Raw genomic sequence first — 27,365 nt, 5'->3', positions numbered from 1 at the left:
GGCGCAGTAGTTCCCTCGCACTGATTTCCTCTTCCTCAACTTTATCATTTACGCTACTTAAGCCTGCCTCCACCACCCCCCACCCCCCCGATTCAGTGCAAAGATTGGTACAGCATTGTTCCAAAAGCCCGGTGGTCAGGTTCTTTAGCCTTTTGCTGTGTACTGCTACCATGGCACAATTGCTCAGCGTTTCGGCTATAAATGGCCTTTGATCCGCTTTTCCTGTGGTACATTAATCCCCTCCTGATTTTGGCTTTCGGCTCCCAGCCAGTGGAAAAGCCGCCAGGAGTCCTTAACAAACTGCTGTGCCACTACATAAAATTTAAGGAAAGGTTATTTTTAGTGGATCCCCCACTTCCCTGCTGGGGAATGTAGTTACCTCTGTCTTGAGCTAAATACATGTATTTACATCTGCCCTCTACCTGCAGTTGTTCCCTGTTCACTTCCAGAAGGTTTACTGTCCCCTTCTTCAACATCAAAGGTTTACTACGGTCTTTTCAACAGCTGACTGTTCCCCTTTCATACCCACTGCAGTGGAAGTCCTTAGAAACCTGTGGTGATTCCGCACGGTGTGTTTGTAGGCCGTTGTGTGCCCTTCTCCTACAATTGGCATCATCCTTGCCATTCACCAGACAGAGGCCCATATTAATGAAGATCTCTCCTGCAGCCCAAGATAGTTTTCTGTGGCTTGAGCCAAAGGCAATTACAGCTGATAATTCTTAGATAATCACCCTTTCTGCCTCCTGGCTGATCTAATGACACATTACCCCAGAAAAGTGAGCTCACACAGTCTGATGCACTGGAGGATGTGGAGAAGTACTCACACACCTTTCTGGGCACAGGTCCATGTAGTTTTTAAGTCTTTATCAGCCTAGGCTATTACTAAATGTCCTGCTGCTGCTGATTTTGAACGTGAAGGTGTAATAATCCACAATTATTTATAATACTGCTAAGAAATGTTCCAGCATCGATTCAAGGAATACAGAATGTTGAAGAGTAAGGGGGCGGTGCCATTGTTTAGCTTTTGATTAGCTCTGGTGGTAAGAAATCAGGCCTCTATAGCTGATCTGCACCTGGTATGCAGTACTGCTAGGGAAAGCCATGAAAAAAGCAATGTTTGACTAGCTGTCAAGTATCATTTTGCATTAAGCTTTCATGTTTGGTCACCATTAGTTACTCTCAGGTAGACATGTGGCTAAGGCACATTGTGACCGTTGTTAATGTTAATATTTGTTTTGTAACCCCATTTTTTCCCCCGCTGGCTTTTAGGCGGCTAAATATTCCAGAGTGAAAGTTATTAGGAACACAAGTGGTGAAACAAAAGGGGGAAAAACTGACTTTAGTGTCCATATTTGGTGGACAAGTAGGAACTGAAAGCGCTTTTATGGATGTCCTCTTAAATTTATGATGGCTTTTAATGTTTTGTCAGGTTGTCAGCTCAGAATCTAATATCGCACCCACACACATTCATGGTAAGCACTTGGTTGACATATAAATGGATTTACTGTGCGATACAGTCTGTGTGTAGTGTGATTTTAATGGATTTGTTATTCGCCAAGTTACATGACCAGTGTAGCATTGTTTAGTTAATAGGGGTGGCAAATACACGTGGAAGCAAATGAAATAGGCTTATGACTAAGTAATCCGAGTCCACGGTTATTTAGTGCGGACCCTAGAATAAGATAATTCCTGTCATTTAGTTCAGTACATAGACTAATGCATTTATGGTCTCACTTTCATCTAAATAGACTGTCAAGCAAATAAATAATAAAAAGGAAAAGACAAAAATCACAATATTGCTAATATTTTTTTTTGTTTGGGCTATGATCTACTGGATATTGCAAGCATTTAAATAATGGAGGCCTTTTTTCCGATTGATGCTGGCTTTAGATTAATATAATGCATGGACACACAGGTAATGGAAACTGCACGAAAAAGGACTTTGAAGTAACAAAGTCACAATTACAAATGCAGCTACAAAAGTCGAAAGCCAGTTATCATTATGCATCAGTAATAAAAGCATCATCAACACTTTGATATTAGAGTTTTCAAAGCAACATACAGAAACTAATAGTTTCAAGAGGTGAATGAGTCAATGTCCGAAATTGCATCACTCACAAACATTGTGTTAAGGGGAATGGGCTCAAAAATCACGACAGCCAAACATGTATCAGGAAAGATGAGCAGTAGTGGCAAATTTGAGGATCAACCGTGAGATTAGATCACAAAAGCACTGCCTGAAAGATCAGCACCTCTGTGACCAAGTCTTGACAAGAACTGAGCTTTACAGAGCTGGAATTTCTGGCAGGGCGGCCACGTGGACAGCAGGTGTGGTGAAGGCCAGTGCATGAGGTGCCTCAGGGCATAGAAGCAGGGCCCTTGAGCAACGGAAATGGGATGGAATGGAATATGAGGAATCATCCTACTCATTTTATACCTAGACGGGTTTAAGTCTGGAGAACGCCAAGGGACCCCTTCAGCCCGCGATGTCTGTTCATATGCTCAGTCAAGTCTGATTATTACTCCTCGTTGTATAATTCCCAAGGAATATGAGGTGTTTTATGGGACCAGATGCAAACATCCTTCATGATGATAATTCAAGTTGATCGAGACCCAACAGACGTTCCGCACCAGGATGATGTTATGCCTTCTGTGGCTCAGACCAGATCATCGTTTTCAGCACAGAGTATGAAGTGCATTTCCTTCACCCCTCAAAGAATTGTAGGCTTTTCTTCAAAGCTGGATTTATGCTGTTCTGACTAGAAAGGTTAGTCTTACTCCTTAATTGCTCCTCAAGATATCTTAGCTTTTTCCATGATGATGTGTATGTAGGGCAGCACAGTGGCTAAGTGGTCTGCACTGTGTCCTGACACCTCCTGGGTGTAGATTTGATTCCTTGCCTCATTTGCATGTTCTCTCTGTTCAAATAGGTGTCTTACCACATTCCTAAAGTATGGAGTTAAGTCAAGTGGTTACAGGCTCCATGGTTACCATCACTGTGTGTTGGAAAAGTGGTTGCGGAAGATTTGTTTGAGTTGATGACCTTTTTCTGTAGCCAAGCGTTTTGCAACAAAGTCCTTGGGGACCCACAGACGATCCACGTTTTTGCTCCCTGCCAGACAGTCCATGTTGTTGCCCGCTGGGAGGGAACAAAAACGTGAACTGTCTGCAGGTCCCTGAGGAACTGGCTGTGAAACACTTGTCAACACTACAGACATATGTATCTGTTCATTGTCAGTATGATGTAAGAGTCTCATTCACTCCTTGCCTTGCTCAGATCGGCCAGCTGGTTTTTAAGGGGATGAAGTGCCTGAATCGCATCCAGTCCATCGTGTTTGAGACGGCGTATAACACCAATGAGAACCTGCTGGTCTGCGCCCCTACCGGTGCAGGCAAGACCAACATCGCCATGCTGACGGTGCTGCATGAGGTCCGACAGCATCTGCAGCCAGGGGGTGTCATTCGCAGGGATGAGTTCAAGGTACGGAGCTCTCCTACCCCTGCTTTTTTATTCCTCAGCCCTCCTTGTGGAGTGACAGCAATGGCTTTGGAGGAGCATCAAGGTTCCCTCCTATTTCAATGTTTCTCAATCTAGTCCTCAAGGACCCACAGACAGTCTTGGTTTTTGCTCCCTCTCAGCTCCCTTCCAGACAGTCCACATTTTTGATCTCTCCCAGGAGCAACAAAATGGACTTTCTGAGTCCCCAAGGACTAGATCGAGAAACACTGCCCTATACTCCTACACACCATCCCACGTTCACGTGCCATACAGGGTTATGCATGGAAGTAGATTTGTGAGGGAGGAGGCTGAGCCCCTGCTTGAACACTGCCACCCCACTGCAGCCAGCTAGGATAACTACTCTTCATACATAGCTGTTAAACTTTTACATTCTAAGTGGCCGCCTTCATATTTCACGGTTGTGATTTGCGCTGGTTGCTTGGGAACAAATGATACAGGGGTGTTTCTCCATTTATCATACTCCTGTCCTCTGTCTCTCTGCCTTTGCAGATTGTCTACGTGGCCCCCATGAAGGCCTTGGCTGCTGAAATGACGAATTACTTCAGCAAGCGTCTGGAGCCGCTGGGCATCGTTGTTAAGGAGCTAACCGGGGACATGCAGCTGACCAAGGGGGAGATCCTCCGTACTCAGGTATGTCTGCCTCGGAGTGACCGTTTTAGGCTTACATGGGCTTTTCTGCTCAGTTGTGGCCACCAATTCACACATGGACTTCCACACATGGTGTAACCTTTCACATGCGTGCAGGCATCTAAGCAGGTATGACTTCACACTCACAGTGAAGAAGTATCAAATTAGGTATGACTTTGCACTCACAGTGAAGAAGTATCAAAGCAGGTATGACTTCGCTCTCACAGTGAAGAAGTATCAAAGCAGGTATGACTTTGCATTCACAGTGAAGAAGTGTCTAAGCAGGTATGACTTCACACTCACAGTGAGGAAGTATCAAATTAGGTATGACTTTGCACTCACAGTGAAGAAGTATCAAAGCAGGTATGACTTCGCTCTCACAGTGAAGAAGTATCAAAGCAGGTATGACTTCGCTCTCACAATGAAGAAGTATCAAAGCAGGTATGACTTTGCATTCACAGTGAAGAAGTATCAAAGCAGGTATGACTTCACACTCACAGTGAAGAAGTATCAAATTAGGTATGACTTTGCACTCACAGTGAAGAAGTATCAAAGCAGGTATGACTTCGCTCTCACAGTGAAGAGGTACCAAAGCTTCTTCCCAAATACTCTGGTTCACATGAGAACACCCACATGTGCATGCTCGTTATGTAATTCAGTTGCTTCTTTCTCTTAGAAAATAGTAGAAACAGGTACATATGTCACCATAGGGAATAAGACAGACACTGTGATACTGAGCAGTTACTGTTTGTTATTCAGTTGAAATGCTAGGAACGTTGCACCCAGGATATGCGTGATTCACTGCAGTCTGATGCTGACCCTGGATGGGTAGGGATGGTGTAGGACTGGAGGACTTTTAAATTAAATCTGTTATCATTCTGCATTGACATTCAGGCTGTGTCAAACATTACTGTCTATGCTAAAATGACTCCCTACACTGAACGCTGATTGTAGCTACCATCAACACACAAACTCTGCTTGCTTTACGTGAACTGTAATCTCTAATTTAAGTAATTCCTAAAATTTCCAATGCAGATTTGCTTTATATAATTTGTATTTACTAGACTAACTTTTGCTTCTGACAGACTCTAAACTGGAGCAATAAGGACTTTTGTACATGGTGCAGTTACACTGTTGGTGTTCTACATTATTCTCCTAATGTTTAGGTACACAGAACAATACTAACTTGCTGTGTACCTGATATGCAAGAGTGGCAGTCAATGCCACCAAAAACCTGATGTGTGACTTGATGTTGAAGTTCCCTGATTGGTTGGTTTGGCTTTGGAAGCAGGTATCTTTTGATTTAATTTAACGTTAATGTACCGCAGCAGTGTTTGACATTACACCAAGGTGTGGTTTGCAAGGATTTTGTGTTTGTAGGAAGAAGTTACAGCATCTTCAGATTTTTGCTTTTATTATTATTATTAGTATTAGTATTGTTATTATTTAATTATTTGCTTTTACGATGATTGCTTTTACTTTTCCACGTGTCTTTTATACTCCGTCTCAGAGGTGAAGAGCTTCTCATTCATAAAACTTACTTTTCTTTGATGTTAATGTATTATTGTAAGCATGTGGGAGACTGAATACATTACTGGTCCCACTGTGGAAATGATTTATTCTTTCCCCTTTGCTTTCGGGCCGTTTGCCTGTTTTGTGGGATGCTGATGCCATCACAGCTTCTGACAGACAAAGGAATGGGTTGAGATGTTTGATTATGGGTAAGAATGCAAATTAACATCGAGGCATTCCAAAACTCTTCTGGAAAGACGGAGTTAAGGGTTCACAGACACGTTCCACAAGACAGCTTTGAATCTGGATACAGACTTTAGCTTAGAAAGCTAAAGAGAGCTCCGAAAACAAAATGTCAAGCAAACCATTTGCGTTGGCCCTGTAAATTATAACCAGCTAAGCCTCTGATGCAGCTAAGTCCTTCCCCCCAAAGCTATTGGCTGAATTGTGAGTGTGTGGCACAGCAGAAGTGGAGGAGGAGGCTGTCACTCTGGCTCGTAGCAGAATAGCAGTTCAACAGTCGTCAGAGTCGTGCACGGTGGATGAATCAGGACAGGGTGCGCTCGGCTTGGTTAAGAGATCTGTTAGATTTCAATTGGGCCATGATGGAAGCGGTGATGCGCCGTGGTCGGCTTCTAATGGAAACTAGCATCCTCTGCTCTGGCAGCGTCTGCCACCGGTGCTCCCTCAAAGAAAAGCCGTTTAACTCCTGGATTGAGGTCTCTAAATGAAATTCCAAATGTTTACCTGTCACTTTGAAAGGGGTTTTCTGTGCAGCGAGAAGGTCCTCTCCCTCGGAGCAGCAGCCGAGTTCCGCAGACTGTTTTTTGGAGGGCTCTCTCATTTTTATTCCAATTTATTCTTTGCCAGAGGTGCGGGTGATGAGAAAATAAGGTTTTAAGCCTCATATTTCATACAGTCATATGTTGGCACATACCTTGTCTGAATGTTTAATCAGGAATATATTTTGGCTGCTCCATCACTCACAGCATGGGGCTTACAAGTCTGTCCGTCCGTCCGTCAGCTAATCACACATTCACCGTAATAAATAAGCAGGTCTGACTAATGGTGCCAGGCTTGTCAAACAGGTGCCTCTCCCACCACTCCCCGCAGACTCTCGGGCACTTTTAATTGGTCATTAGATGAGATTGCCGTCCTCTGTCCCAACGCCTGCTTTGCACCAGGGCAGAAATGTTGCCCGGAGAATTTCTTTGACATTTTGTAAATGACAGAAGAATCTCCTCAGAGGAGGAATAAAGGAGCACTTTAGCTAAGGATGCATTCCCACAGCTCTGCTCTTCTGTGCTCGGAGTGGCTCTCACTCCTGCCGGCGTCTGGACTCTTCACAGATTCCATAAATTCAGAAACCTAAAGTTCCACTATTGTGATACTGGTGGTTCTTTATTTGACTGTTGTGAATTGCCAGGTGCAGAACATCTTCCTTTAGAGCTTGTGTCCACAAACCCACCCAAACCCTAAACCGGGTGGCAGAAGTGAGGAAGGGGCAGACTGCTGTGATGTTGATGCTGAAGGCTTCTTCCAATTAGTCACACTGCATGTACCGGATCCTATGAGCGTTTATAAATAGTACCAAGTGAGCAGTTTGCCGAAAAACAGACCGGCACGTGGATGATTATGCGGTTTCCTGCGGATCTGTGTCCATGGGCTAGAGTGAGGCGCGAGGCATGCACAGCATCCTGGCCAATGTCAAACATATTGACATTGCAATTGAAGACGCCTCTGGAATGGACCAGAAGCTGAGTCTCAGTGACAGTGGATGTGTAGAGACTGTTCTCCTATATTATAGTAATCCTATTGCTTTCAAAGGAACCTTAGCAATCCAGTTATAATGGGAAGAAAAATGAATTAGGATATGAGTTCCAGCAGTATGCTTGAGGAGTTTTTTGGTGAGAATGCTTGGTAAAGGGATTATTAAAAGAAAAAAAATGTGAACAAGGTCAGCTGAATTGTACTGACCAAAGTCACCACGTGTAATAGCTTAATTAACAATACTCTAAGGGCGGATTTGTCTGGTGTTTTTGTTTGGTCTGGTGAATATGACCTCATAATACCATCTATGAAGTGTGAAACTTCCATTCTATCATTGGTTGGTTTAATCCTGGGAGCCAATAAACTGAATTAAACTGATTAACTAGTTGGTCATTGTGTGCATGATAATCCATCCTTATGGGTCTTTGAGGCCTCATGTTCATCATCCCTTGTATGTGATATATTTACTCATTGCGCTGAAAAATGTTTTACTATCTCCCCATATTCAACAAGCCGGTAACTGAATTCAGCTGCGGCTGCTTTGGTGTTTATTTTTGGTCTGGTCTGTAGCCCTTGAAGAACCTGCCCGGTTCTACATTCCAGAATCCTGGCACCTTTCAGAATCCAGCTTCCTGCACCACAGCCTCTGCTGTTCAAACTGTACAAACACCAGCTTGGGCGAACAAGATGATGGGCCAAAACATGCAGTCTTCTGAGCAGCTCGTCCACTTAAAGGGCTCATTTCTCCACTTAACTCAGTTGAGTGCACTATCAGCACCCCCTGGGGATTCTGGGGGATTAGCAGTAGCGTGCCTGTCTAGCACAGTGTGGAACCTGCAGCGGGGAAAAGGCAAGGGTACATTCCTTACGTAAAATGCACCATGACAAGAGATGGGGAATAGAAATCCACTGGAAGATGGTGGGTGAAAATCCCAAATTTCGGTTGAAAGGTCACAAATGAACCATCACAGGTGATGCCAGTGTGTGGCCTTGCAGGGGAGTGAGACACTGCTAGGCAAGTCATCCTTTGTTCTCTTTAGTGACAAATGAACTCTTGTATCAATGATGACAGTCCAAGTAGCTCTCTAGTCATCACTACTCCCCTCCAGGAAGACCTCATGCTGACTCCATAATGATCTTGGAAGCACCTTCTAATAGAAGGTGGGGTACAGGCAATTTTCTTAAGTTACCATCCTGAAAGATTCAGTCTTTGGTGGTTAATTTCCATCTGTAACACGCTGACCTGTGCTGGTAGCCCCATGTCATACTGAAACCCTATTCAGTCCTTTCCCTGCTTTTACCTCCAATATGACTAGCTCCACTCCAGTGAGGTTAACACTCATGAGAGTTTAGTTCTATAGACTCCCCTTATTGAGCCCCTGAAGAGGTCTCATCAATGTAGCAAGCAGTCACCTGGAAGAGAGCATAGATGTGCTAACCGTTGGGTTCATCATGGTGAAATTATGCTTCCTTTCTCTTTTCTTCTGTTCTGCGGTTGTGTTTGCTTCACTCCCACCATCACCACCAGGTGAAACCTGCCCACATTTATTCATTGAAAGGAGGTGAAATGCCCCTTCCTCAAATACACGCACGCTGGGAGTTCTGTTTTCCCTTATTTGTAGTTGCCATAGTGACTGTCGTTGGGCATTTTATGCCATTATGCTGAATACTTTACAAATCACTGTTTATTGTATGTTACGCAGGAGTTAAATGAAGCACTGCCGATATTTAAATGAAGGGGGGCACGCAGATTTGTATACAGCCTACAGATATGGCATTTCCATTGTTTGTGCAACACAGTAACAGTGGCAGTACAAAGATTGCGCCTCCGACTGTTGTAGCGATAAATGCCACTTTGTTGTTTATGCAGTATCAGTACTGAATTTTGAAAGGGAAGCATATTGGTCAATGCGTTGAATAGGTAATTCATTTTAACAATACATTTATAATACAATACAGGGGTAAACGGTGTGCTGCTACTGCAACGGGAATTCAAAACTGCTGCTGGTATGTTGATGGCCACGCCTCCAGAAGCTCGCCTGTCAATTGGCCATTAAAGAAACCGTGATGCAGTCACGGCGAGTTTTCAGAATAGCTGATTTTGGTCTGTAACTAGCCATGATTTTCTGTACTAGCTGTCGCTTTCACTTTTTGTCGTCTTGTTGCAAATTTGTATTTTTTTTTGTTTTTTTTTTTACTTGTCAGCTTTACGCTTCTTGTTCTGGATATTAATTTAATTTTACAAGAGGAAAGATCTTGTGAAACCTATCACTGTGAATTATGTTATTTATTGTTGTTATTTTGACTTCCACTGCAGCATTAATTAACATTGACTCTGTTTTTGTGGAATCAAAACTATAGACATAAGACTAGTTTTAGAATTTTACCAAAGTTCCTATTCAGTGATAATAAATCTGAGTCTTATCCTGTAGACACTCATTTCTTTTGGAGGATAGGGTCCTGTATGATGCGTAGCACTTACACAGACAGAGCCGTCTGGAGCTGCTACACTCCTTATGTCCAAATCGCACCTTGCCAGAGTGCAGCTCCACTTCCTTCAACATTAACGTTTTTTTTATTGATGTTCCAAAATTTAGTAGAAGATTGAAAGTGAACAGTTTAATAAAAGGTCAGTTTTGGCTAAAAATCATGTTTTTTTCATAAGCTTTAATGTTAATTATCAGACATAAATTTCACAAGTGGATGCGGAATTACTGCATAATTTCTTGATTTCTGTCCCATGTTTTTGTATTTTGACTTTTTCACTTACCATGTTGCTGCCAAAACTTCACTTACTGGATAGACTCTGCTAGAAGTAAGACATGTCAAAAGCAAGCCATGAATAGCTTGATATTTTGATGCATTTTCATTGGGGTATTACGAATGAATAAGCAAGAATATTGCTTGTAGTGAAGCAATTTCAATGCATTTTTACTTTTCAGTTACATGTGACAGTTTTTTTTTAAATTCATGTACTATTTAACCACGTGATACGTAAAATACCCATATCAAGTAAATATTTTTTACCATATTTTTTGTTTATTTTCTATCATCTTAAAGTGGTTAAACAACAACAAATGAACGTACTGCATCTTTAAGATTATATTATTGATTATAAATACATATAACTAATAAACTAATGTAAAGAGTGGCTCATTCAGCCCTCACCCTCCTCTCTGAGTCTGATTTAACCCATGATGATGGCCAAATAGTATCCATATGCTAGCATGGAGATGGGATTGGAGGTGGAGATTAATTGAAGAGATGGGTTTGCTTTCATTCTTTTCCGGGTTCTGGCTCATTCCATCTCTCCGTGGCTCTTTGATAGTCCAGCGAATGCATCCCCACCTGTTTTACATTTAAATACATGTGTTTGCTCAGGCTGTTGATTTCCTTTTTAATTACACTTAAAATGTCTCAACAAATTAGGTGTGAGTCTCAACTGGCCCCACAAAGCTACATGCAAGACAGCTGATCAATATTTAATGGAGGGACTCTGAATAAAAGATACCTGAGATGCTTCACTGCTTGCTGCTCTTGCTGTACATCTCCAGCTTAATGTCCATGGTCAGCCTGCTGTTCGGTACTTTCATGTATTTTTCACATACTAGGGTTGTTGAATATTATTATAGGATTATTATTATAGGATTTGAGACCAACTGACCCAGATTGTCATATGCTATTGATAGTATGCTCTAATCTCATCCATCACTTTACGTACACACACTGTAGGCATCGCATGAAGTTTAGTAGAAGTGAATGCAGCATAATAGATTTGCAGGATTCTCGTAATGTGAGAATGTCCTGTAACTGGTGTTTATATGACTGTGGTGGGGAAAAAACTTTGAGATCATGCACAATACAAGCAAATAAAAATTGACTATGCAACTTTGTCCTCTAATGTCTATTTTCCACTCCTAGTTTAGCTCTTATGATGTTAATGTGCATCAGCATTCCTTGCCTGAAAGTGTCTGGTCTAGCACCAGTTAGCCTGTGTTTTCAGAAAAAGCACCAATTAAGAGATTGCCTTTGTAGAATTATCTTTGCATCATGACTTTGCGTCATGTCTTCAGGCTTGCGTCCTTACGTCCAGCCAGCATGATGGCATCTGCATGAGCTGTAGCTGGCCAGTTTCTGCACTGGCGATATTTTAAAAGCACTGGGTTTAAAAAAAAAAAAGCATCATAAATGGTCAATTAACATTTCTGATCTAAAGAGGACGGTAAATTACATAGTTATGAATGTCAGCTGCCTCGCCACGAGGCTCTCTTTAGAATGTGACTGGCTTTCTTTATAATAATAATAATAATAATAATAATACTTTTTTTGATCCCTCGTGGGAAGATCCTCTGTATGCCTCCCCCATCTTGCTCTACTTGAGATACAGATGTAGGTGAGAACAGGCTTGGCAGCAATGAGCAGCTATGGAGCTGGGGGTTAAGGGCCTTGCTCAAGGACCCACAGACGTGACTATCCTGCCATGGCTGGGCTCGAACCAGCAACCTTCCCATCACAGACACAGAGGCTTAGCCTGCTGCCCCCAACTGAATTCTTATGAGCTCCCAGTGGTGCCATCAATGAGTCTGTTGAGGGATTAGTCTGTTTGTTTTTCTTTCCTTCCCAGTCTCCTTGCACTTCTTTCCATTTTGATTCTTCATTCTGTCACAGACTCACATGATTTACACCTCTTCTCCTCCTGTGTATCAGTCTGATCGACAGTCAGGAAGAGGGGAAGAGCGTAATATGTTGCCCTCGTCTCCGCTGAGGCGTTGCGGAGCAGGCGAAGGACGCGCAGAGCCGCCTGGCCGACGCGGGCCTCCGTGCCCGTGCTGGATGCCTTTCTCTTCCTGCTGCGCCTTGCAGCCCAAACACGCGCAGGGTTCAGGCTCGCGATGCAAGCACCTGGAATGAGAAGCGGCTCGCTTCGCTTTGTGGAGGGGGGGGCACTAGCTCCAGGGTCAGACCATCCTCGTCAAAAATTTACAAAGGCAAAATCCAGAGCAGTGTTTCCCCAAATCCTGTCTCAGGAACCCGCTTTGTATGCTGCTTTTGGCTTAAGCCAAGCTTTTAGGTAAGATTAAGGGTTTGATTGAATTCTGACTCTCGTATGATAAATCTAGCATACCTAAAGGAATATGAATAAATATTTTTTGGTTTGGAGGTATGTTAACTTTTACACCAACCGTAATTTTTTTTTTTTTTTTGCCTAAAATGTTACGAATATTAGTGTGATGAAGAAAGTAATTTGTAATTACTTCATTGGCTTAAGTGTTTATGTTCTGTGCTGAACACTGAAGTTGGGAAGTTGTTTTTTACTGTGAAAGGTCTCTCCTTTTTCAAGGGCAGAGATCAAGCAGTCCTAAGATGTTACCTTGCATTCTTCTCTGTGTTTAATTGTCTTGTCACTTGTGAGACTGTGCAGTTCCCTTCATGCCTGGTGGTGCATGGGTTCTTGAGCGCAGAACACTTGATGGGTTCTAGGATGGGCTCTTGTTGGGGTCCTGCTAAGTCCTTGTCCTGCCGCTTCTATGACACGTGGATGTTAGGTGTTGACCAGGCATCCTAGTGAATCCCTGCCTTGTATTTATCTCCCACTGCTGATGGCACAGACGAGGAAAACGGCTGCCGCTCCCGCTCCGGTGAGGTTAATTACACAGCAAGCCGCTGCTTTTGCTGGGGTCTGCCAGGTTTACTTATTGAGCCCCTCGAGATGTTTATATATCGATTTGGAAGTCATCTGGAAAAGATCACAGGTGCGGTACTCATTGAGTTCACCCTGGTCCTGCTTCTGTTCTCCTGCCCTCGTTTGATTGTGCCCGCCCTCCATGCCCCCAGCGCACCGCCCCAACCACGTATCATCATTAGTTTCTGAAAGTCAGCCCCACTCACACGCACAGAGGGGGAGCTCTTTTCCCCTTATTTGCGGTTGCCATGGTAATCGTCCTTGGAATCTAGCATGCCAATATGTTGAATGTATTGCTTTACAAAGCACAGTTTATTGTTGAGATGGTGCTGGAGTTTTAAGAAGCATGTCCATTTTTAAATGAAAAGAGGCAGAAAAGAGAGAGCCTGCAAACATGGAGCTTTCTTTTGTTCTTCAGTGCACATGGGACACTTAGTACAATGATTAGGCTCCCATCTGATGTAACAATATATGCACCTTTATTGCATGTCCAATATCAGTGTGTTGTATATATATTCCTTTTTCAGAAATACATTTTGGAGCAATTCATGCACTGCCACTTTAGTGTGAAGTGGAAGTCATTTGCCGACATGTTGATGGACAAATTCGGCATGTTTTTGTCACTCATTGGTTCATTTTTAAGGCATGTAAGTTGAATTGGAATCAACAAGGCTTGGGAGCACTAAAAAAGATGTGTAAAAATAGCTCTGTTCGTTGCTTGTCGCATTGGATTGATGTTGGGTCTGAAGCAAAGTGTTCTGGAACTCGTCATTGTGGGTGACATTACTGATGTTAATACCGCTTGGTGTCATAATGGTCATATTTATACAGAATATTTGAATTTAATTGCCTGTTATTTTTGCTTCAGCAAATCATTTCTTATAAATCCTTCCCAGATTTTCCTCCATCTCTCACCATCTATTTTTGAAGAAAAAGTGGCAGGTGTTGATATAGCAACGTGGGGCAATCTTGATATATCAACACTGTATTTTAGAAGGATAAATCCGTAGATATGGGAGTCATGTTTTTGTGTAGCAAATAAAAAAAATTATGTAGAAGTAACGGGTGGGTTAAAGCATTCCACATTTAAATGTATTGTACCGAAGTCATGCAGTCACGTCAATGCTGGAGTTTTCGCCATAAAACAAAGTGTATCTGCTAAATGAATTTTCAGGGAGATCAAACAGTGGATGGTGATAATCTGTCACATTTCTTTGGCTGTTAAAACTGAGCATTAAAAAGAAACAAATAAATGTAAATTCAAGGTTGTCAGTTTAATTTTCAAATGAACTCTATAAAATGCAGAATGGTTTCATTGTTACTTATTATGTGCAGTGAATTACCAAGGGAATGACCATATATTGATGTGTATTATATACAACGGCCTTTTATGAATTTTTCCATGTACATTCCTGGGCAAAAAAAATAAATGGGCCAAAGCCAGAACTGCAGAACTTTAAGCTATGGTCCATTTTTTCGTCCAGGTAACTCTTCTGTGTTTTGGGCAATATATTCTGCTACTTGTCTTACTGAATTTCTCTGCGGGGTTCATCTAATCGGTGGCTTTTTCTGCAGGAGTGTGTCTTGCAGATGGTTCTCTTCAGTGACACGGAAGTGGACAGGTGTCTGAAATTAAACCAGCTGAAATGGAAACGGAGTTATTAACTGTGTCAGGCTTGTGCTGGGCAGCCCCTAGAAAGCTGTTCCCTTCTGTGCTTGTTAGGGGTGCTGTGTGCTCCTTTAGAGGGATCAGCATTACTTTTATGTTACTGTAAACTTATCGTGATGTTTTCGCACACGGTCCATTGGCTTGGAGTCGCAGAGTCAATGCAGACAAGCTGGAACAGTAGCTTTTAGTGGTGAGAGAGAGAGATAAATTTATTTTTGAAAAGGGGACAACCATGGGTCCGTCGCCAAAGCCATCTATTAAAATTCACATTTTTATCAGGTGGAAAGCAAGGCAGAAGGGTGGGGAAAAATGAGTGTGTTTGGTGCTTTTTCCATTGCAGTGACTCTGTTATTTATTAGTTTTCAGGAGTTCACATACTGCCAGTTGAGCAAGGTCCAGAAATTATTCAGTCTTTAACCAACTCCAGGGGGCCGAACAAAGGCCAGTGCCTGTATTTCAGATATTAACCAGGATTTAATGTACTTCACACTTTTTATGTGTCTGTTTTTAGCAGCAAATTTCCTAATACATGTGCATACATTTAGCAAATTTTGCCGTTATTGCCGGATAGTTCTTTAAAAAGAGAAAAAAAATAAGCAATTAATTTAATGCGTTATATAGGTATACAAATGCTGTTTGCTTTTAATCGCTCTGTGCTCTTAGACAACACATTCATATTTAACTTGCCATGACTGCAAATGTGAAAAATGTCCATATTTTCAGGGATAGTGATGCCACATCTGGTGTTTTGTTGTGTATTTCTACACATGTGCTTTCGGTGGTGAGCTGAGGATGTCCGGCCTGAAACCCCCACCCCACCCCCACAGCCCCCCACTCTAGAGTCACCGTGACAGACAGCTGCTTCCGTCTGCCAGCTCGACTCTCCCCTGCACCCCTCCGCTCCGAGCAGCCGCCGCAACATTATCTCGTTATTGTTTGCACCATTACCTGTGTTTTTATGTACCAGGGTCATAAAAAAGACAAAAGGAGAAAGGGCTGTGAAGTGGCAGTCTGCTGACCCCTGCGTAGAAGCACACGGGTCACATCTGACCCTTATCTGTGGCTATTCAGAAGGACTGTAATTAAATCCATCATGAGGCAAATTGCTAAGATAACCCACCTCTGCAGTGTGGCTCTTAGTATCGGCGGTATTGCTGTGCGTGCAGAGTTTGCATGTGCATCAATTTCCCTTTGTGATGCGCTATGGTGAAATAGACGCAGCTTAATGGGTGCAGATATGAGTCCTTGATGTTGTTTCTGCTTTCATGATGATCTGGCTTTTGCCGCCCATGTTTGCGTCTTATTGCTCATTACTGCTTCTCTGTTGTCGCAAAATCAAGAAGATCCTTGTGAACTACAGCTAACCTCCTTTTCTCCCAGAACATATACATGCACCCCTATGCATTTGAACAAACTATTGTGCCCGTTGAAAGTGTGGGGGTTCCATGCAGGTTTCAGTTGGGTGTAGTGCTATGCTCTGAGAACTGGTGCCTCCAAATCATGTTGCAAAATACAATCTTGTTTCCAAGAAACTTGCTGTGTAAAATGTAAATAAAAACCAAATGCAATGATCTGCAAATCATATGAACCGGTATTTAATTGATAATAGAACAAAGACGACATATCAAATGTTGAAAGTGAGAAATTTTATTAATTTATGACAAATATGTGCTCAATTTGCATTTGATGCCAGCAATACGTTTCAAATATTGGGACAGAGGCAACAAAAGACTGGAAAAGTTGTGTGAAGCTAAAACAAAACTCCTGGTTGAATATCTCGCAACTAATTAGGTTAATTGGCAACATGTCAGTAAGATGATTGGGTATAACTCCCAGATATTTGGTATACTCCCAGATATTTGGTATACTCCCAGGGAGGCAGAGTCTCTGTGCATTCATGATGGGAAGAGGTTCACCACTCTGTGAAATACTGTGCAGATACTGGGCAAATACTGCAACAATTTAAGAATAATGTTCCTCAACTTAATATTGGAGAGAATTTAACATCATTAAAAGTTTCAGAGAATCTGGAGAAATCTCTGTATAAAAGGGACAAGGCTGAAAACCAATATTGGATAGTCATGATCTCCGGGTTCTCAGGTGGCACTGCAATAAAAACAGACATGATTCTATAGCGGAAATCACTGCATGGGCTCAGGAACACTTCTGAAAACCATTGTCTGTGAACACGGTCACTGCATCCACAAATGCAGGATGAATCTCTACCATGCAAAGAAGATACCATATCTAAAAATGATCCAGAAACGCAGCCGTCTTCTCTGCGCCTGAGCTCATTTAAGATGGACTGAGGCAAAATGGAAAACTGTCCGGTGGTCTGACAAATCAAAATTTCAAATTCTTTTTGGAAATCATGGACACCATGTCCTCCGGGCTAAAGATGAGAGGGACCATCCAGCTTATCAGCTGACAGTTCAAAAGTCAGCATCCGTGATGTATGGGGGTGCATTAGAGCCCATGGCTTGAGTAGTTGCACATCTGTGACGGCACCATTAATGCTGAACGATATATACTGGATTTTGGGACATGTGCTGCCATCCAGGCATTATCTTTTTCAGAGAAGGCCTTGTGTATTTCAGCAAGTCAATGCCACTCTCCAGTAGTCCAGACCTGTCGCCCATTGTCAAGAAACAAAAACAAAACAAAAAAAAAAAACAATAAATGAGAACCCAAACTGTTGAGTAGATGAAATCCAATATCAGGTAAGAGTGGAGCAACATTTCACTTTCAAAACTCCAGAAACTGGTCTCCTCAGCTCACAAACAGATTGTTTGTAAAAGATGTGATGAACAGGGTGGTAAGCATGCCCCCGTCCCAACTTTTTTTAAAAAAATGTTGCTGGCATCGTATTGAATTTGAGCATATATTTGTCATAAAACAATAACATTTCTCAATTTCAACATTCAATATGTTCTTTGTTCTATTTTCAATTAAATATGGGTTTATATGTTTTTATTTATATACATCGTTTCTTATAGTGTCCCAACTTTTTTTTTATTTTGGAAACAGGATTATATATGTGCAATTACTATTAACTGTGATTCAGGTAGCAGTATGCTCCTATATGGAGTCTACACATTTATTTTCAGTGACTCTTTACATGTCGATGCAGATCCATTGTGTCATTGTCCTATTTGAGTAAGCAACTGTCCTGTGTTGTGCCATATCGGGGACAGAGTCTTGAACGTTATACCCCAAAAAGGAGTCACTAGTCGGCCTGCATTTTGAAGATCATGTCTGTGGTGGTTTTCCAGCAGACTTTGTGGCATTATCCTCCTTAGAGCTGTCCAAACAGCCCCTGCTAGATTCCCGAGGACGTGCGTCCTTGTTATGTGCTGTCATGATGGGAAACGGACCAAGTGGGAATTGTGTTGGGGGGAAATTAGGATTCCTGTCTTCAAAACAGCTGGGAAAGAAAGAGCAAGAATCTGCCTGGTGAAAATGAGAAATGGTGATTCGAATGGAGATTGTGGAGCTTAATGAGCTGGGAAAGGTTGGTAATTTATGTTGCTGGAAGTTAATTTTCCTTATCTAGAATTTGACATTAAACATAAAGTTGCGAGAACTTCAAGTGACGTGACGTGAAAGGAACATTGGCCATTGTAAACTTTAAATAATGGGGCATCATATAAGAACTGCTGATGATAGAGCTGAATTTATGGGCTAAAAACTGGCATGAACTCGAACGGTGGGGAAAATGGCCTCCGTTGCTGCGTATTTTCAATTACCCGTTTGCTTTTAAGACTGAATTATCCTTTGGTAATTGTTTTCTACTGGTAAATTTAGAATTTTCACAACCAAAACATACATTATTATTATAGAAGCATGTCTTGATGAAGAAGTCATTGTTTTGAGTCATCTCCTTCCTTTTTTAAACTATTTTTATGTGGCTCCCCCTTTCATTACAGGGCTATTTTTATCCTGGAAATGTGCCATTTCAAATTATCGTTTAATACCCTCAGCAAGATTTTCAGACTTAAGCTTGATCTGCAGTCATTTGATCCTGCGGTTTGACTTGGGTGTAATGCGATTGCTTTTGTCCTGAAATTATGCCGGGTCCCCAGGTGCTGATTAGTCCTGCATTATTATTTACTTCTTATTTTTTGATCCTGTGGTGGGGATCAGTCCATAGGTGGTGAATAATTTTGAACTGGTGAACAGTAGGTTCTGCAAAGTGCCCTGTAGGTTCCGGGCAGCACTGCCATAAGCAAATGGTGCATGAGCAGCGTGTGCTGCCCTTTGCACTTCATTAGTGAACATCAGCAACAAGCCGCTTAATTAGCACCATGAGTGACACAAAGAGATCTTGACCTATACAAGTTCATCTCTTTTAATTGGACGCTTGCACGAGCTCGTTGGGCTGCAGTTGCCGCGCTGCTTCTAACACGACGGAAACATTGCATTTAAAAATAATTTGAGTAGGTTCCATAGAAATAATTTATTGGTGTGAAAACGATTTAACGTGGACAATGGTGAATTTCTCCCAGTGTTTGTGGCATCTGCTGTGCGAAAAAAAACACACCCCCTTAGATATTGTGATAATTGTTTTGGATGGTCGGAACAGTTGTTGCTAGGCTTTCCAACAGATCGAGGTCCAGGGGTTCAGAGGCGCGGTAAAGGCCGGCATTAGCGGGGGCCACCTGTCACTGGGTGGGATGTCTTTTTCGGGGCCAGGGGCAGTGAACATGGTGCCCACCTTGTTCACACACAAAGCCTTCCATCTTATGGCCGCCTATCAGAACGTCTTGAGGTGGGGCTGTTCTTATATTTTCACATACCTAGTTAGTCAGTAATGCAGACACATGCCCATGTTCTAACCAACATAACAAGCAGGGTTTTGTATAATTTCTGATTAAGTCCAGAAACTTTCCCTTTGTATACTGTAATCACGGCTCCCTGTCCCACTTTAAACACTGGCAGGGATGCATGAGTGGTGTTTGTCACCCACACGCCTTTGATGGTTCTTGAGAAGCAAGTTAGCATTGTGTGTACGCTCTCACCAGCGTTGCCTTGACAAGCCTGGACAGTGAGCACCCTCTCTATGGCGACTGCAGTCACCATGGTAACTGGAGACAAAACAAAATGGTGACACACACGGGCACACCACCGACGGCACCGTCTGCTCACTAAACATCCACTGCCCCACCCCCTCGTCTCGCATCGTCAAGGAAGGTGGTAAATATTTGCTTGTTTTCTAATGGCAAAGTGAGCAAGTGGGTGCCCCGGGCAGTGCCCCCCAGACAGACGAAGGCAGGGTAATTATGCCATAAGTTGTGGGGCGGGGGAGATATCGTCAGAGGGGGCTGTTAAGGCTCTGTTAAGCGTTCTGCATGGCTGGACGCATTACTGCCCCCGCTTTCCTCACAGTGTTCGTTCCATTTTTCCTTTTCCTCTGCATATTATGATGGGATTTTCTCTCTTTTGCCAGCTGCAGCAGTGCTGGCGGGGGGGGGTTGAGGGGGGGGTAGAGGGGGCTACCTTTTAATACCAAATTTCATGGCAGCGCATTCAGTCCGAGGCCTTCAGCAGTTCCAAGAATCAGGAAAACCTGTACTTATTAACATTATTATTATCATCATTATCATTGTCATTACCCCCCCCCCCCCATTCAGTATTATAAAGTATGAGGGCAGTCACCTCCTAGCACGAAGAACAGAGCGAAGATCTTGCCCGGCCAAATGAAAGGAAAGCTATTGTGGTTCGTGTAACATTGTTTTTGGTGATTAATGGGGGCACTTTGGCCTGGTACCAGCATGCCGGGGCTTCCATTTAGATTAGCAGCAGCCTAATTAACATTGTGCGCTTATTTTCCATAAAAGTGCTGGTCTCTAATGGGTGCTGCAGATTGATTTAAATGCAAACTAGAGAGGATTTAATGAACTGCTTTTACTGAGGAGGTTTGAGAGGAATTTTCCCACTCACAAGACAGGTGGGAGAACGGCACTCCGACAATTAATTATTCAATGCTGTGTTTTTCTTCTAAAACACTGCTTAATTGCAGTAAAATAACAACACTTAGAGAGCAGGTAGCTCTCTGTAAAAGAGCATGCAATTTAGGAAGAGGGGAGTAAGGGGAGCTGTTAATAATACAGAGGGGGAGAGGAGCCTCGATAAAGTGGGAGGCAAAATGTATATTAATTTATGGAAAATTGTTTTCAAGCTACATACTGGTGAGGTGGGAAGCAAAAACAAAGATGAAATTGCAGATAAAATTGGGGTGTGGGAGTGTCAGCGGAGGAAAAGAGGGCAGTGTAGGTAGACATATGTACGTTATTGAAATTTGGTTGCATACAGCAGCAAATGGATAAAAACTACAAATGGCAATGCGACGTGGGTGCTTGATTGTGCAAAAATATATATATGGGTTAGCGCGGTATAGACACAATGTACATAAAATGTATAGTTATGTACAGGGATTGACATAACTGGTACGCAAGTACGCATTCACCTTTAAAAGCGATACGTGCGGCAATCGATTAATGTAACAGCACAGATGCGTATGTATTTATGTGCATTTGCGCCGATATGACAACAAATTACTGTGCATTTTAACCTCTCTATACCACAAATGAAGTATGAATTAGCATATAAAGGTTAAAATGCACGGTAATTTCTTGTCATATTCGCACAAATGCACATAAAACACGTACGCATTTACGCTGTTGCAACAATCGATTGCCGCGCGTATCGCCTTAAAAGCTGAATGCGTACTTGCGTACCAGTTATGTCAATCCCCGGTTATGTAGGTTGTCTTGGGTGATGTGTTCCTTGCTTGAATTCTGTCCCCCGTGTGTGTTATGGGTGGGTTAAGGAGCGGTGTTAGCTGATTGTACTGGAAGTCAATCAGATCATGAATCAGGCCAGTTATTTTGGGGCGTTAGTGTGACTATTCAAATGCATGGACAGGATGGAAGACACACCTCCCACGCTAAGATATTCTGCAAAAATTGTTTTAAGTCGACCTGTTGTGCTAAATCGAGCAGCAGTGTATGTTTCTGATTGTTTTTTGTGTTGCTTTTGGATAGATCTAAACCCTGGAAAAAAATATGAATAAAATTGAAATGTCTCAACCTGACTGCCTCAGAAAGGTGGTGTCCAGTAGTGTAAACGTGACCTGCTTCGGAATTGTGGTGTTCAGGGGCATTGATGTGACCTGCCACAGAACACCGGTGCTCAGTAGTGTTGACGTGACCTGCCAAAAAGATAGTGATGATGTCATTTGTTTGAGAATGTTTGTATTTGCTAGTGTTGGCCCTGTCTCAGAAATATGTCTGTCATTTTCATCACTCTCAGTGGGGGAATCTACACTGGGGAGCATATTCAATTTTATTTTATTTTTATTAACAACTGCTGATGGTAAGAAGCTTGTTCTGCATCTTAAATGTTCTTTCCAGTGTCTATTGTGATTCTGTATTCACAAATGGAAGCTCTGTCTAAGCTATATTCATACAGAATGATTATGTGCTTTATAATGCACTGGGAATTTCAAGCACATTTACTTTAGCTACACCAGTCTGCATCTCTCTTCGTGGCTGTCTGTTTCCATGTGAGAGCACTTTTATTTTAATAACAGCAGGAGTCAGAAGATGCGTAAAAGATAAAGCTAAGCTCTGAGTAATGTGGATCCTGACAGGAGGTGTCTGTGACCTGTCAGCTTCTAGGAGCCCTGCGCTATTGGTTCACCCGCTCACTCACCCTTGGGTTTAGTGGCAAGGAAACGGAAATCACCCCCCACCACCACCGACTGCAGAAAGAGGCAGCGGTACTCAAGCCATCTACACACCTAAATAAATACATATCCTATGTGTTGTTTTACTTTTGCCATCTAAACACTGCTCTTCCAAAACCAGCTGCACACATCTGGATGCAAATCTGCTGTAACCTATTCTAAAGTATAGTGTTGTATTAATATCCAATGTAATTTGGTTACCTGAAAAATAGGACAATTTACAGGTTATACTTGAAAGAAACACATGCGGTGTCTGTTCAGATCATCTTACCAGGGCACAACTTACAAGTTCATAGGAACTATAACATAATTCCCCTCTTGGGAATATGATGCTACTTCTCTTCAGTGACAATGGCTTGTTTTGCATCATCTTTGTGCAGAATGAAGAAATGGCACTGTCACTCCTGTTTTATCAGGAATGTCATCGATGCTGACTATGAACCCATGTGTCGTGTGTGTGATATGTCCATCACGGTGCGTCGTCATGTGTGCCGAGTGAATGTCCACATGCGTGTGTCTCTCTTCTTACTTATGTTCTCCCACATTCTTCCGTGCACGTTTGTTGTTTTTAATCGTTTTTTTTTTTTTTTTAATCCTGTTTTTGGTTGTGTGTTTGTGCTCGTGAATGTGTGGCCTTGTGTGCAGGACTGGGTCGTGGTTCCCCTTCTCTGTAGACCACATATTCGGCACTTGCAGAATCTCCGGCAAAAAAAAAGACTCAGGAGCAGATTGAATCGCCCAGCCTCTAAAACGGCTTTCCATGCTAATGTGGGGAATGTCATTTCCAACACTCTGCTTTCTATTAGAGCAGAGAGATGAGCGGCGAGCACAGGACCCCAGGATCGATCTTGTCTGTGAGTGCTGTGATCAGAGTGTGAATGGATGTCACTCACGGCGCTCGGTGCGACTTGCCGAATCTCACTCGCCGAGCGCTGTTTTCCCACTCAACAGAAACGTGGTGACAAAATGGCCACACGGGGAACCATCACTACAACAAAGGCATCTTGTGCACGTAGGCCTGGGGCACACTGCTGTCAGAGTTCTGGGGCTTCTTTAAAAATAGATATTTGTTTATTTATAAAGAGAAAATAAAGGTGTGCCTAGGGAGGCCGTGACTGACATGTTAAGCGACAGGAAGTACGAAGCCGTGATTGTTAAAGCTAACCCCCGTTTTAGGTGACACTTCCAGGATCTTCGGACAAACACTCTAAACGGCACGTTGTGTAACGACGAGCAGGAAATAAAGCCCTGCTCACGCAGGGAGTCCTCTTCCTGACAGGTGACAGGGATTCTTACGGTTTGGCATCGATTCTGCTGCCTGATTCATTAACAGTCGGAGTTTTGTTTTCAGCTGGTGTAACACTGGAGTTTGTGAGCTTATCCTGAGGCTTGCAAGGATCCTTATTTTAGACCGTCTGGTGTGACAATCCTTATTTTTCTGTCTTACCGCTGTGAGAATCCTCATTTTCTGTCTTTGTGAACATTGACAGGATCCCGATTTGTGTTTTTCCCTGGAAACCATGGAAATTCTGATTTTAATCTGATTTAACAGACAAGAGCCCCAGTTTTAGCCTATCAGAAGACAGCATCCTAATTAGTTTCTTGGAACTGTGAGAATTTGGATATAACTTTTTGTGGTAGATAATTCTAATTTAAGCATGTGCCATGTATGTTCCACTGAACATTGTTGCGCGTTGTCAGTCTGTGTTTGTTACATGTCAGTGTCTTGCGTGACATTCTCCCTGGTTTCCTGTAGATGCTGGTGACGACCCCTGAGAAATGGGACGTCGTGACCAGGAAGAGTGTGGGGGATGTCGCGCTCTCCCAGATTGTGCGACTGCTGATCCTTGATGAAGTGCATCTTCTCCATGAGGATCGTGGGCCTGTGTTGGAGAGCCTGGTGGCCCGAACTCTACGCCAGGTAAGTCCCCCACCTCCCCTGCCTTCTCAGACATGCTTTTACACTGACATAGTGACTATGGAAGTTCTGAGTATTGTATCATTTCTACTAAAGATGATGTGCTTGTGCATTAATTTAGGAAAGCATTAGCCTAGGTCATTAACCAGCACTGTTACTTAGATGTGCTCCACCTGAGTGATATAAACATCATCTTTCTTATCGATTAAAAAACAAAGAAAGAAAAAAGAAACTTCTTTTGCTGAATCTCAGGGTTCCCTATAATTCAGTCTCCCATTTCTCAGTCCTGGACCAGCTATCTGAGTTGCATGTCTTGCTCTCCTACTTTGAAATATCCTGCACCAAAACCTGGCCAGCGTTCTGTAATGTATCTGAGTACTGTGGCTTTTACTCGGCCGCCGTATTGAATCAAGAGACACTTTGAAATTCTCAAGTTGAGATTCACAAATAAAACATTCGCATCAGTCTGCTTCTAATGCAATTTAGCAAGATGGTAATCAAATGAATATTTTGTGCTTTTTTTTCCTTTAGACTTATAATGTCCATTCATAGCAAAGTACGACAGATATTTTCTTGATAGTAACATTATTTAATGGCCGGATATGAGTTATTAGCTTCCTGCCCTGTTTGTCTTTATGGATTTAAAAGTTAGGTTTTGGAGAAATCCCTCCAGTGTCCATTTATAATCAATCTGAAGTACATATTGCAGAAGTTTTAATGCTAAAATGTAATTCATTATTAGCTAACAGTGAAATGTGGTTAGTCCCCCTGTGGTTTTTGGTTATCTGGCCATGTTTTGGCTTAGCTGTTTGCCTCAGCTAACCATCCTTGGCTCCTTATGGTCTGTGTAGGGCAGCCTCCAGGTGAAATGTGCAGGCTGGGTCCGCTGTATCGCAGCTGCTGGCTTTTTCTATGTGGCCTGACAGTGATTGACACGGCTTCGTGCGGGAACCGGGCCAGGCGTTTCGGGGTGTTACCGTGATTATGCAAATCTCGGCCAGCAGGGGGACCGCCGTGCAGCTGTTCTTGAGCCTCCTCTCGGAACACTTCTGTCAGGTGCCTATCTGACAGGCAGGGAGTTTAATAAATACCAAACTGCAGCTTCTTTGGGGGAGAGCGAGTTTGGGTTCCCAGACTGCCACAGCATGCGTCTCGTGTGCACATGCGCACTTTCCTGCATCAACCCTCTCATACACCCACGTTCCTCACTCATGCATGCGCCCAGGGCACCAGTGTTCGTTTTAGTGCTGCCCCAAACGATTATTCTTTAAATTATTAATCTAGCAATTGTTTTTTTTTTGATTATTCGACTAATCTGACAACTAATTTTTTGATTGATCTGATAATAAATTTATTGATAAGCAATTATTTTCAACTTAGTCATTTAATACAATTCGCCCTCTCCCCCACACACACACAAATCTGAAATTCTCATTAACATTTCAATTGATTAAAACATTTCTTAAACATTAGAGCATTATTAACAAAAAAGGCAAATCTTAAGAGATTCAATGGGATTTCTAATTATTTCAGTACACCAATTTCACTTTAATTTTGAAATAGATGCTAAAGCATGGAATGATTCCATAACTAGAGAAACATTTTTTTAACAAACACTAGCAAAGGTAGCTTATAGTTAAGCTTACTTCAGTGAGCAAGGAACGATTTAGGCTGCAGTGTGTAAGAGTCATAAAGTGTGTGTAAGAGTCATTTGTCTCACTCTTACGTGACAGAATAACTAAACAGAAAATATAAAACGGCTGAAACAGCATCATTAACATCAGCTACAGTAGAGGTGCAGAAAGGTGTCATGACTGAAGTTTTCCCAAACTTTGGAAGATCGCGCACGAGCCTTTCTTGCCGCGTGTTTCTCCAGAGTCTCTGGAGCTCTGCTGGTAGACGCAGCCATGTTGCCTTGTGTGTGGGGGGCGGGCAGCAAATTTCCTTTTTGCAGGGTGGTAGGAGATGTCTCATTAATATTGATGAGAGAAGTGCTACATGATTGGCCAGTGCATGCCTTACAAAATAGTGCGGCACTGCCGGCACCGGCGATATTAGACAAAACTATATCGGAATTCAGTCTATAATTAGCGGAATAACTTTGTATTGTAAAAGAAAACCATGCCGCAGGTCCAATAAATAAAATATTGTAGCTCTCGAGTGGCAAAGAGATCATCAGGTGAACAGTAAAGTTCAGTTATTAGCAGACTGTTTTATTGCGTGATTCTTAAAGGACAGTGTTAACGTGCTCCTGAGGGGGTAAAGTACTTTCCCTTACAATATGTTTAGCTTATCACTTGCATTGCAATCACAAAACATCTACGTAGTTTTACACAACATGTCCACACTAAAATTCCACGTCGATGCATTTTTGTAATCGACATTGTCGATTACGTCGAATAATCGTCCCAGCCCTAATTTGTTTGCAGCTGCCTGTTGCTGGTCTTTGATTGGCTTCTTATCTGAGGTGTCACAATTAATGGAAGAATGAGTGACAGCTTTTATCGCTGCCGTTTAGAGGCATCGCTGTTCATTATAAGCAGTGGCGAGCTGTAGCAGCCTGCCCAGCCTTCATTTTAATTGGGAGCTGTGGGCAGGCGATACAGGCTTACACCTCTGTTTCAGATGAAGGTAATGGATCATACCTGGTGGCCATTTTCTCTCTCATGCCCTTGAAAACTAAACTGAATAGCGACATTGACCCCACTCCATACACACAGAGCTCGCATCACATTAGTGCTTAACATATGAGGCTTTTGTGATCCTCTTAGCTTGCATTTTACGGACGCCACTGAGCAGCATTACTGGGCGGGAGACCAGGAGGAACGGGGACAGGAGCAAGGGAGGTGAAAGGGATGGAGGAGTCTTTGTTCGACGGGAGGACCTTTTACCGGGGTTAACTGGCATGTAATGGGAATG

At 42.6% G+C, this 27,365-nt stretch overlaps 1 protein-coding gene across 2 annotated transcripts in view; it reads left to right on the top strand.

The window, feature by feature from the left end:
* Positions 1 to 27,365, top strand: part of ascc3 (activating signal cointegrator 1 complex subunit 3) — a 176,543-nt gene that overhangs the window by 56,814 nt on the left and 92,364 nt on the right. For both annotated transcript variants that reach the window (XM_023806250.2, XM_023806251.2), the window contains 3 exons: positions 3,278 to 3,481; positions 4,010 to 4,150; positions 24,285 to 24,449. In XM_023806250.2, coding sequence (XP_023662018.2) covers positions 3,278 to 3,481; positions 4,010 to 4,150; positions 24,285 to 24,449 — 510 coding nt within the window. The remainder of the gene's footprint in view (positions 1 to 3,277; positions 3,482 to 4,009; positions 4,151 to 24,284; positions 24,450 to 27,365) is intronic.

The sequence above is a fragment of the Paramormyrops kingsleyae genome, chromosome 9 (assembly GCF_048594095.1).
Source record: "Paramormyrops kingsleyae isolate MSU_618 chromosome 9, PKINGS_0.4, whole genome shotgun sequence".
NCBI lineage: Eukaryota > Metazoa > Chordata > Actinopteri > Osteoglossiformes > Mormyridae > Paramormyrops > Paramormyrops kingsleyae.
This window is presented reverse-complemented; position numbering and strand designations above follow the sequence as displayed.